Source organism: Nannospalax galili, unplaced genomic scaffold (assembly GCF_000622305.1).
Source record: "Nannospalax galili isolate Female #2095 unplaced genomic scaffold, S.galili_v1.0 scaffold188, whole genome shotgun sequence".
NCBI lineage: Eukaryota > Metazoa > Chordata > Mammalia > Rodentia > Spalacidae > Nannospalax > Nannospalax galili.
In genome coordinates, this window is record NW_008360325.1 from 7,893,926 (window position 1) to 7,906,543 (window position 12,618).

The window sequence follows — 12,618 nt, forward strand, 5'->3', positions numbered from 1 at the left end:
GGAAAGGGGTGAGCTCATTAGATGCAAACAGCTTCAGCAAATCACTTTAGTGTTCAAATTCCTGGTCGAGAACCTCACTTTTGGTGGCAGTTTTAAAACTGTTCCCTAATCTTTTTTTTTTTTTTTTTTTTTAAATTGAAACCAATTATGTATCCATTCATCCATCTATCAGTCTATCAATTTGTCTCTATCTCTCTGTCAATTGAAGTGTCTTAGGTAGGCAAGTATTTCATTGTAGTAGAACAGACTATATGTGAAAGGATTTTCTTGAATAATAACTTAAATTCTTAAGAGAATTTGCTGGCTGCTAATAAAATTTAAAAACTTTATACTTGGAAGGCTGAGGTAGGACGATGAGGCGTCCAGGCCATCCTGGGCTACATAGTGGACCCTGACTTACAGAACAAAGTCAAATCCAATTAAGGTTTAATCAGTTTTCTTTGTGTTAATTTGTATGAAAGTGAAAATTTTGCTGTTTATGCTTAGATCTTGATTTTTCAAATTGTTTTTGCTATCAGAATGGTTCTGAAGATAAACCCACCAGCCATGCACTCCATTTTGGAGAGAATAGCAGCTGCGGAGGAGGAGGAAGAGAACGATGGCCCCTACCAGGAAGAGGAGGAAGGAGGTGCTCATTCCCTGAAAGATGTCTGTGACTTGAGGAGACCAGCCCCATCTCCTTTTTCTTCTCGTAGAGTAATGTTTGAAAATGAACAGGTAAAATAAAATATGAGCAAACAATGCGATGCGAGAATAATACCATCCTTGCCACATAATGATGCTCCCCTCCCGTTTGTTTTGGTTCCCCTCCCCTTCTTCCCCCCTCCCTTCCACCCTCCTTTCTTCTCTCTGTGTGTCTCAGGTAGACTTTGAACTTGTGATCCTCTTGCCTCAGCCTCTTGAGTTCTGGGGTTATAGGCATGTGCCACCACACTTGGTCAGTTCTTTATTTTTAAAAGAAAACTGTAATCCTAGTGTGTGGGAGGTGAATTGTAAATTTGAGAGAATTGCAGGAGGATTGCAAATTTGAGAACAGCCTGGACTACATTACAATGCCTTACTGTAAAAACAACAGTAATACCACACACAACTGCCCCCTAAACCATAAAAAAATAACAATATACTTTGTATATTCTTTGTACTAGTTTTCAACTTCAAGATTGATTGATGTATATTTTTTCCTGATGTATATTTTCCCTAGTTAAATGCTATGCTTGTTCATTTGCATACACAATGCTTTAGAAGGTTAAAAAGTGCAACTTCTGTATTAAACATAAAATAGTTCTTTGATGCCTTTTTTTGCCTTACATTTTAGATGGTGATGCCAGGAGACCCCATAGAAATGACGGAGTTTCAAGATAAAGCCATTAGCAATTCTCACTATGTGCTGGAACTTCTGTTACCAAATATTCACATGACACTACCTAGTAAAAGCTTTTATGAGAAACTTTATAATAGGTGAGTTGGAGCACATTTAGTTGAGTCTTTGGAATCTGCCTACTTGCTTCCAGTCACCCCTTTCTGCCTTTCTTTCACATGCTCTGGTATTGTCTGTCTCTCTTGTTTTGTATGCTGTCGATGTTGCCTTTGGCGCCTTTACATTACAGTGCATTGTTGTGGCAGACTGTCCCAACCTGTGTGTCTGGTACCTGGGTTGCTAGTGTGTGGGATGCTTACTTATTCTTTCACCCTTCAGGTTGGCTGGTTGGCTGTGTTAGCTTACTGCACAGAGCTGAGCAAGTGCTGTTTTGTTTTTTTTTTCTTTTTTTTCTACACATGCAATAGCATGAAAAGAGTTAGAAGATACTTGTGTAGAGGGCCAGCAGGTACTGGTATAGAATCAGAATCCTAGATTCATTATACAGGAAACATCTCTTCTCTGAATTCAAAGGCATCTGTTAAAGTTTTCAATTATACTTACAAACCTTGCATACCAAATTTTTAATTGATCAAATACTCCTTACCATATCTACCAAGCAAACAGATGGAATTCTAGGCCATAGACTTTTGATGACTATGGATACTTTATGTAGCCTTCATAAGCCTCAATTCCTTCATCTGTCAAATAGAGATGACTGTGGTGCTCACCTAGAAGGGCTCTTTGGAGGATTAAATGATGTAACGCTTGGAAAGTTTAGAGAGCAGTGACTGGTTTACTGTTAGGATTCCTGCCCTTGAAGGACTGAGCATTCCTGAAAGACGGGAAGTCCTTAGTGCTTGTGATTTCTAGTTTCCCACATGGAAGCATGTTCTCACTCCCACTAATCCTCAGAGACTGCCAGTGCTGTTTCTGCTGTAGGTTTACTAGGTACCACATAGCTCTTGTCCCTTTTTCCATCATTGTAAATAGTGGAGTCTGGGTCTTCTCACTGATTGCCTTTGTAAGACCTAGGATCAGACAGTCAGTTCCAGGAAGGCCGCCGGGGTACACATTAGTTCAGTAGTCTTGACAATGAGTTTCACATGCCAGACCATTGCAGTATAGGAAGAAAATGTTAGCACTTTAAACTTTTTAACACTTATTTTTATGAATGTGTGCATGCGTGCGTGCGTGCGTGTGTGGCCGTGGCAGGAATGTGGAAGTCAGAGGGCAACTTTTGGTAGTCAGTTCTCTCCTTCTACCACACGAGTCCTGGGGATTGAACTCAATTGTCAGGCTTAATGGCGAGTGCCTTTACCTGCTGAGCTTCTCATTGGCCCTACTTAGGTCTTTTGGGATTATTAATTAATTAATTAATTATTGTTCTTGTTGAGACTGGGTCTCTCTGTAGCCCCATCTGTCCTGGGACTCACTGTGTAAACCAGGTTGGCCTTGAACTCACAAAGATATGCCTGCCTCTGGCTCCCAAGAGCTGGGATTAAAGGTGAGTGCCACCATGCCTGGCTCAAACTTTTTTTTAAGATGGGATTGTGGGGCCTGGAGAGATGGCTCAGCAGTTAAGAGCACTGACTGCTCTTGCAGAGGACCCGGGTTCTATTCCTAGCACCCACATGGCAGCTATAAACTGTCCTTAACTCCAGTTCCAGGGGAATCCAAAGCCCTCTTCTGACCTCCGCAGCATTGCATGACACAGGTACACTCACATACATGCAGGTAATATACTCATACACACACACACACACACACACACAAGATGGAATTGTGGCCTACTCCTGTTTGAGTCAGCTATAAATAGGAAAGCAAAGTAAAGTGGCCTGAAGCTCGCAAGTTGTGTTGGATTTTATTCAAAGCGCCGAGAAACGAGAACCATTGCAGAATGTATGGTAAGGGAAAAGAGCTGCCTAGGAAAAGTGCTCATATTAATAGGGCCCCAGGCCAAAGTCTAGGTGTAGAGACTTTTGCTTTTTTGTCCTGCATCCACATTTGTACAACCATAGAGTTTTGGGACTGGTTGTGCCCGAGATAGAATATCTTTCAATCCTGTATCCCTGGTATCACAAACTGCTTCCAAAGAGAGGCCTATGGGTGGGTTCGGTGCTGACTGAGAGTCATAGTACTCAGTGCTGTTCTGTTCCTTCAGAGCCTCAGAAGCTTAGGAGTTGGCTGGAAAGTGGGAGGCTGCCTCATCGCTTGGCACTTTGGTTGGTATTCACACTGGGCTTTAAGAGCCTGTGCTTTGGCACTCCTTCCATGAGTCATCCACGGGTCCTTTCCTTGGCAGCTGCCAGTGCTATGTGACAGGCACTAGGCTAGGCACAGGTAGCGATGATTAGGTGGTGGGGCTGGCATTCTAGGAAGGGGCAAGGAGGAAGTACAGTCAGGTGCTAAAGGTGCTGCGATTGGAACAGGTATGTGTGAAGGAGGTGCTGTGGTCCAAAGCGAAGTTTCTGGGAGAACATTGTGAAGTGGGATTTTCTTAAAACTAGGGCAGAAGGGTGTCTGGGTAGTGACAAGTATTTCTAGGATGCCATGGAGCCTGGCTGTGGCTCACTGGTAATAAGTGTTTGTTGGGTTTTTCCCTCTAGTTGGTGGGGCTTCTCCCCTCCTTCCTTGTGGCCTCATTTATATCCTTTATCTCATGTGTTCTTTCCAGTGATGCTGTGTTTTCTGTTGAAAAAGAATATCTCAGACCTTTAGAGAAAGGACTGCGCTAAGTAAGAGCAGGGCCTAATCTGGAATCTCGTCCCAGCTTTTCCACTCATTGGCCCCGCAACCTTGGGGAGGTCACTTACCTAACTTTGTGAGGTGATTTCTTCATGGGTAAACTAACAACAGTGATTCTTCCCTGACTGCCCCGTGGGGCTGATGGGAGAGCCCATGAGGTGCAGCAGCGTCTGCACTTGAATTTGCCCGGTGCTCTCCTGCGCATGAATATCCTTCTCTTGTTCTTTGTGGGTTTTTATTTTTCATTAGCTTCTACCTTTAAAATACACACTAATGGTACAGTGTGAGTCCGAGTGTGGCGCAGGTAGAACTGGGCAGGCATCTGGTGAGGAGTCTAGTGCTCGAAGCCCTCTCCTCTTGTTTTCTATAGTGACTATTTCAGTTGTTTTTCCATCGAAAGAATGTAATTACTCTTTTAAAAACTTCTTCATAGGGTATAATTTCCATTTCATCATCTAGAAATCTGTACAGATGATTTCAGGCTGTCTTCAGGTTGTAAGTTATGTATTCATTTTTCAACTTTGTCTTTCTAGGGTCTTTAATGACTTGCTTCTCTGGGAGCCAACAGCTCCTTCACCAGTGGAGACATTTGAAAATATTTCCTATGGCATTGGGCTTTCAGTAGCCAGTCAACTGATTAATACCTTCAACAAAGATAGTTTTAGTCCATTTAAATCTACAGTTCACTATGGTAATATGTTTTAAATTTATTCTAATCAAAATGCCTAATTTACAAATTAACAAAGTAGTAGTCTTTTTAATTGTTAATTTAAAAATGTTTGACAGTTTTCTGTTTGTAACTCTGCTCTCTCATTTCTTTGGTAATGTGGATATTTCTCGTTTCTATCATTCATTACTGTTTGAGTGCATTATCTTTGGAGTGATAGTGTACACATTTGAAATTCAGGACTAAAGAGAAAAACGGGTATATCTTGTCTCTTGTAAAAATAAGCAGGTCATAAATGCAAAGTATTTTTGTGATCATTTTTAAATTGCTGCTCTATCAAGCTACCAGAATCTGTAATAGTAGGTCTCTTCCCTGTGTAGATGAAGAAAGTGGATCTGAAGAAGAGACTTTGCAGTATTTTTCTGCTGTTGATCCCAACTATCGTTCCCGTAGGAAAAAAAAAATGGACTCTCAGAACAAGAACTCTCAGAGCTTCCTCTCAGTCCTTCTGAATATTAATCGTGGATTGATGGCCGTGCTCACAGATGTGAAGGTAAGAGTCACACTAAAGTATGTTTTTCAAACATATCTTACTTTGAAGGAACCTATCATGATGTATATCCAGCGACTGAAGAGGGTCGAGTTGTTTCAGTGAGTGGAAGGCCAGTGCTCTGAGATGCTGGGATGCAGTGACTGGGAAATAGCTTTCCATGCTGATTGAGCTTTGTATGGTTGCCCATTGGAAAGCACGTGCTAATTCTGCCACTGGGGTGGCAATTGGTAACTAAAACATCTTTTTAAAGAGGACGAAGTACAGGTATTTATTAATTAGAAGAGAATTTATATAGCATCTACATTATTTCGTTTTTAGTCCAGCTCTTGAATTGTTCAAGAATTAGACTGTTTCCCTGTGATGTGGGAGATTTTCCTAAGTTGGATTAAGAGGGAACACCCCAAGGGACATTCTTACATTCTGCATTTAAATGATTGCTGGGGTCTGAGGCTCATTGATAAGGCACTTGCCGACTGTGTGCACAGTCCTGATTTCAATCTCCAGTACTGAATTAGAAAAAAATAGTAACTTTTTTTTTTTCCTGATCTTTTAATTAGCAAGATAATGGCGATCTGTTGGAAGGCAAGCATGGTGAATTCTGGTTGGAATTCAGTAGTGGCTCATTGTTTTGTGTGAGCAGACATGAAGGCTTTGATGACAAGCACTACATTTGCCTTCACTGTGGCAGTCTCAGTCTGCACCACAAAGGTAGGACAAGTGAGGCTTACTCTTCTGTTCAGACGTGTCGGCTTCCTATTTGATGGAGAAAATCTGTTGCAAATAGAGCTTCAGTTTCAGAAATTATTATCTGTGCAGGAGCCCAGATTCTACTGTCCAAATCATGTACTAGAAGTTATTTGCTTGTTCTGAGACAGTCTTGCTCTGTAGCTTCCTCCCTCAGCTTCCCAAGTTCTAGGATTATAGGCATCGCTACCACACCTGACTAAAACTTACCAAATATTGAGTGGTTGCCCAAATTACCTTGTGAATAGACACGAGATGCTTGTACATCCTTAATATTTAGAAGGTTTTCATATTTAAGTTTAGTTTTCCTATCATTTTAGAACCTTACTTTTTTTTTTTCACTCAGCACCAGTGTTAACAAAGAGGAATGGGTTCCTAGTGCCATGCTGGCTCTTGGTTAACATTCATTCCACCAGGATTCTGCTAGATCCAGTGAAAGTACAGGTTGAGAAGCTCTAATCTGGAAGTTCACTTTGAAATCTTGAGATCTGAAACATTCAGTGCTGGTGTGATGTCAAAGTGGGACTTCTACACCTGTAGAAGTCTCTTGTGATGGGACACAGTTAGAGCACGGCACATTATTTATTGAATGACCTTGAAGCTATTGTCATAAATGAATTGTGTTCCCTCCCTGATAGCTCATTTAATGTACATGAATATTCCTCACAAAATCTCAAGTACTTCTGGTCCTAAGCATTTTGGATAAAGGATGCTCAATCTGTATATAGAGTTTTGTTTTGAGTTGTAAAAGTCAGAGCAATTACAGAACTAATTCCAAGTAATGGTTTTGTTGGTATTTTTATCTCACTGTGGATCTAGGCATAGTAGATGGAGCGATTCTTCCTACAGAAGCACGACTGCCCTGCTCAACCCGCCCACATTGGTTGGAGCCTACTGTTTATTCCTCTGGAGAAGATGGCCTCAGCAGAGCTGCTTCTGATGGCGTCGGGGGAGACAATTTGACTATGCTCTCAGTCGCTGTGAGAATACTGTCTGATAAAGCAGAGTCCAACACAAAGGTATGTGACTTACACTTTTATACTATTAAATGCTTTCTATTGATTTGATTGCTACCTAAGAATGATTATATAAAAGGCAACACATTTACTTGGAAAACCTTCAAGTTTGGGGATTGTATATGCATAAATGTGATTCTTTGTACTGTGCTGTGTAGGAGTTCCTTATTGCTGTGGGACTGAAAGGAGCCACTCTGCAGCACAGAATGCTTCCTGCTGGGCTCAGCTGGCACGAGCAGGTAAGAGAGTTGTTAGGGGTATTAAGTTGCCTTTAGAATATTGACATGCTGCATATATGACAAGGCTCACAGGTCATGGCTGTTCAGCTTAGTGAATTATGATGAGGCAAACATTGTATAGCCGTGCTTTAGTTAAGAAAGAAAGCTATTGTTTTTTTCCTTAAAGTATCATCCCCAAACTTATCAGTGATAATGTTGTCTTTTTGTCATTCAAAAGGAAAGACTCCTTGTCACTGGGCCTGCATGCCTGGCCCCAGGAATAGCTAGTGCATATTGAGTGCTTCTTAGCCAGCTCCGTAAGGGCCATGGTTTCCCTGGGCCAGTGATACTGCTTTGCCTCAGATCATTTTATCAGAATTTCTCTAATTTCCAGGTGAGTCACCCCTATATTGTAGAACTAGGGTCCAAAAACCCCAGTTTTCTTATGTTCCATTTTGTTTTCTTCCCTGTTTTCCTTCCATGCCTGGGATCAAACCCAGGTCCTCACACATTGCCCATTGAAATGTGTGTGTGTACATGCTGTGTGCCATAGTGTACATGAAGGTCAGGGGAAACTTCCTGGGGTTAGTTCTCTCTTCCCACCATGTGAGTTGCAGAGATTGAGCCCAGGGCATCAGCCTTTACCCACTGAGCCATCTCATTGGCCCTGAAATGATTCTTCCCTGAAATGATGAGGTTTTGTTGTTGGAACAAAAAGTTATTTTTCTATGAGTAAGAAGGAAGTGTAACCCTGAGCAAGAACTTTACTTTTCTTTATGAAAACCTGTACATTTTGCTTCTTTTAAAATTTTTATTATTTTTATGTGTGTGAGTGTATTGCCTACATGTCTGTAAGTGCACCCATGGTGTGCATGCAGTGTGCAGTGCCCATGGAGGTCAGAAGAGAGCGTCAGGTCCCCTAGAACTGGAGTTATGGGGGTTTGCTAGCTGCCATGTGGGTGCTGGGAACCGAACCCAGGTCCTCTGCAAGAGCAGCCAGTGCTTTTAACCACTGAGCCATCTTTCCAGTCCCACATTTTGCTTCTTTATCATGTTCTTCAGGTAGTGTTTTTTTTTTCATTTTGCTAGAAAACTGCTTGAAAGTATTTAGATAAACATGTTGAAATTTGAGTGTCTGTCTATATGAGAGACAGTATACACACTAACTGGGGAGAATTTTAATGTAGTATCTTTATTTGCTTGGAACTGTGAGAGAATGGATATAGGTTAGAGAACCTGCTTTTCAGACTGGGCTACATATAAATTTATGAAAATGAACGTCTTTAAAAATGAATTATATAGAAAACTAGATTCCCTCACCCTTCCACGATGGGTGGTTACGTAGGAAACCAGAAATGCCTGGAAACTCGGAGCCTCTCACATGCTAGGCAAGTGTGCTTGCTTCTCTCTCTCTCCCTCTCTCTCTCTCTCTCTCTCTCCCCCTCCCTCCCTCCCTCTCCCCCCTTTTCCTCCTCCTTCTTTCCCCCTCTCATTCCTTTCTCTTCCTTTCTCTTTTCTTTCTTTTCTCTCTTTTCTTTGGTCTTTTGAGAAGGGTCTTGAATTAGTAGCCCTTGGCTGACTTTGAACTTTTAATTCTTCTGCCTCAGACTCCCTAGTAGCTGGGATTATAGGCACACATACCTGTGCCCCCATGGAAATCAGACTTCTGAAAAGTAGTCTTTAGCAAAATTAGTTCTTTTCAAGAATTGTTCTGAGCAGAAAATGTAAAACTATATTGATTTTTCTAAGGATTTTCTAAGTTTTCTGTAGCATTGCAATGATTGGATGGGCCTCCTCATTTTTGCTCTTTTTGAGACAGGATCTCCCTGTAGCCCCAGCTGTCCTGGAACTCACTATGTAGACCAGGCTGGCCTTGAACTCACAGAGATCTGCCTGCCTCTGCCTCCTGAGTGTGGGCTCAGCATGATGTTTGAATATGCTTTTGCATAGTGAAATAATTACTGTAGTCAAATTAACTTATCTTTCACCTTCCATAATCAGCCTTCATGTGTATACATACTTTTTGAAATTAATTTCTTCAAACTGGTGATATTTTCATTTTTTTAAATTTTATTTATTATTTTTATGTGTATGAGTGCATCACCTGCGTGTATGTACATGCACCTGTGTCATGCAGTGCCTGAGGAGGTCAGAAGAGGGTATTGGATCCCGTGGATCTAGCATTAGGACAGTTGTTAGCTGCCATGTAGGTGCTGGGAACCAAACCCGGGTCCTTTGCAAGAGCAGCCTGTGCTCTTAGAAACGTTAAGCCCTCTCTCCAGCCCCCAAATTGGTGATATTTTCATCTAGCAATCAAAGTTTCAATTAAATGGTTATTTTTCTGGAACATATTTTGTTTTATACTTGTTAAATGTATTATCAAAATCTTTTTTCTTCTGAAGAAGGGTATTTTATGTTTTTGTGATTATAGATTTTATACTTCTTGAATATTGCTGATGAACCTGTTTTGGGATATAACCCTCCAACTTCATTTACAACTTTTCATGTTCATCTTTGGGGCTGTGCACTTGATTACAGGTAAGTCCATGAATGGAACAAAGGAAAGTTTCATTTAAAACATATACCAAGTTTTTTTTTTTAGATCAGTGAGATGGCTCGGTGTATAAAGACACTTGCTACCAATCTGGGGATCTATGTGGTAGGAGAGAACTGACTTCTCCCATGTTGTTCACTCACCACGTGTGAGCCCCTAAATAAAATGGAATCGAAATTTAACACGTGCTACATTTTGAAAAATGTGTACTTCTGCTGACTGTGGTGTTGCTCACCTATAATCCCAGCACTCAGTAGGCTTAGGCAAGAAGACTGCAAATTTGAGGTCAGTGTAGGTTCCATAGAGAGATCCTGTGACCAAAAATACTAACAAAACAAGACCTCCCAGAGCCATAATTCAGTAGTGTTAAGGTTCAAAGTGTTACTTGAAAGGAGCTTCTGTTGTATCAAATTGATGTTTTATTACTTCTTTTGGTCCTAGGCCCCTGTATCTGCCGATGCGCTCTCTCCTTACTGTTGAAGCCTTCAGTATTTCCAGCAGTGTGGCACTAGACAAGTCTTCCTCTACTCTCAGGTACCTGCGAAATGCAGCTATTCTAATAGGTAGCTCTTGACTGTGTTTACCCAGCCATCTTAATGCTCCACTTCGTTAAAATGGTATTATCGACGTTATCTAAGTGACTCGGGTTTTCTTGGGTGACATATCTCATCTCCACTTTTCATTGCTGTATTTCATTTTTTTTAGGGAAGGAATTAATTCTTAACATTATCAATTTGCTTTTTAGGACTATGGTCAATTTCCTAATACTTGATACATTTTATACTTGTAGCTTAAACCTTTTAGATTTGGGCACTATTTAAACAAACACCTGCCCAAAGTTTAGAATTAAATTGAGCAAATGATTAATTTTTTTATGCCATTTCAAGCCCAGCATTTCAAGTATTCATAAACATTTGATTTTTTTTAAAAAAATGCCAGATGCTAATTAGAATCTTCATATGATTTTGATACTGTTCACATTTGAAGGAGCAGTGTAATTGAATACATAGAGATGATGGTGTGTGTTCAGAGCTGGGTTTTTTAGATATTTATTGATTTTATCTTTTTTCCTCAGAATAATAATGGACGAGGCTGCTTTACATTTGTCTGACAAATGTAATACTGTTGCTATAAATCTGAATAGAGGTAAGTTAGTAAACTCTGGACTAGATTGTTGCTGTCTGATTTTGTATGTGAATGTTTTAAAGCAGTTTTGCTGTGATATAATACTGATAAACTACTGATCTTGCAAATGGTCTTTAAAGGACCTTTAAGCGTATACTGATCGTGTGGTGCATCTTCAAGTTTTTCAAGTCCTGGCTGTTCAGTTTGAGGTTGTATTATTCTTATAGGGTTAGCTACGTCTATTTACATATTCTAAACATTTATTTAATATAAAACCATTTGTTTCTAACAAAAATAAAGTGAGGTGTCAGTGAGGTAAAAGTTAGAGTGAATTAGTAGGATAAACCTCTCTGTGTCCTGCCACATTGTAAGTCATTGTCTGTAGTGAACTTTAAACAGTAGTTTTTTGTTTTTTGGGGACAGGGTCTCTCCCTGCCACAGCTGGCCTGCAGCTCACTAGGTAGATCAGGCTGGCCTCGATCTCATAGCCACCAGCCTTCCTCTATTGGGATTAAAGACATGAACTGCCACGCCTGGCACACCTGGTTGGAATGGTGGTTTTGTCAGGTGTTGGGATGGATAAGCATTTTTTGAAAGCTGCATTCAGACGTTTTATTAACTTTTCAACTTTTAGATTATGTCCGTGTGATGGACATGGGGCTTTTAGAGCTGACCATTACTGCAGTGAAGTCGGAGTCGGATAGAGAGCAGGTACGTTGTTAAAATGAATGGAACATTTTAGTTAAGTCGTTTTTAAAAAAGTATGTATATGAGTGTATTGCTTGCATGTACCGTAAGTGCGCATGTGTCATGCAGTGTCCGAGGAAGTCAGAAGAGGGTGTTGGATTCCTTGGAACTGGAGTTATGGATGGTTGTTAGCCGCCATGTGGGTGCTGGGAACCAAGCCACTGCTCTTACCTACTGAGTCAACTCTTCAGCCCATAGTCCCATTTTTTTATGAGAAAAAATCCAATTTATTGAAAAATTAGTTTTCTTCTTCCCCAATTTTGGTCAAAATAGACAAACTATTTGAAAACTAAGATTAATTTATTATAAGTACTATTCCTTTGACAAGATAAGTGGTCATATATTTTATTTAATGTAAATGTATGTACAGAGGAATTGTCTTCTCCCCGTGTCCTGTCTAGACAGAGCCCCGCTTTGAGTTACACTGTTCCAGTGACAGCGTCCACATCAGAACGTGCTCAGACTCTTGTGCGGCACTGATGAATCTCATTCAGTATGTTGCAAGCTATGGGGACTTACATGCACCCAACAAGGCAGAAATGAAGCCTGGCGCCCCACAAAGAAAGCCAAAGGTACAGTCGGCAAGGCTGTTCTTGCCCCTGCCCCTGAATGACATGCTGATGTCATCCAGGTCTTGGTGATGGTCATAGGTGGACCACGGTCTGCTGTTCACCTTTCCAGATGATTCCCTGGCTTTTTGGAAAGTTGCTCTGCTATTGATACTCTTTGTTTCAGAATGTAATCTTAAGTGACATAACAGTTTTTCAGACTTAGGTTCTTTTCATTTTCTTTTTTTTTTTTTTTTTTTTTTTTTTTTTTTTTTTTTTTTTTTTTAAAAAAAAAAAAAAAAAGAGGACGATAAATCTTTCACTGTGATATATCAAAATAA

The 12,618-nt window shown here is 40.5% G+C and overlaps 1 protein-coding gene across 1 annotated transcript in view; it reads left to right on the forward strand.

Annotated features, from left to right (window-relative positions):
• The window catches only part of Atg2b (autophagy related 2B), a 101,318-nt gene that overhangs the window by 60,302 nt on the left and 28,398 nt on the right, over window positions 1-12,618 (forward strand). Inside the window, exons 17-28 of the mRNA XM_008825656.3 lie at window positions 519-717; window positions 1,316-1,458; window positions 4,639-4,796; window positions 5,153-5,325; window positions 5,883-6,033; window positions 6,889-7,088; window positions 7,244-7,324; window positions 9,735-9,841; window positions 10,299-10,391; window positions 10,933-11,003; window positions 11,617-11,693; window positions 12,131-12,301. Of these exons, the coding sequence (XP_008823878.1) occupies window positions 519-717; window positions 1,316-1,458; window positions 4,639-4,796; window positions 5,153-5,325; window positions 5,883-6,033; window positions 6,889-7,088; window positions 7,244-7,324; window positions 9,735-9,841; window positions 10,299-10,391; window positions 10,933-11,003; window positions 11,617-11,693; window positions 12,131-12,301 (1,624 nt within the window). The remainder of the gene's footprint in view (window positions 1-518; window positions 718-1,315; window positions 1,459-4,638; window positions 4,797-5,152; window positions 5,326-5,882; window positions 6,034-6,888; window positions 7,089-7,243; window positions 7,325-9,734; window positions 9,842-10,298; window positions 10,392-10,932; window positions 11,004-11,616; window positions 11,694-12,130; window positions 12,302-12,618) is intronic.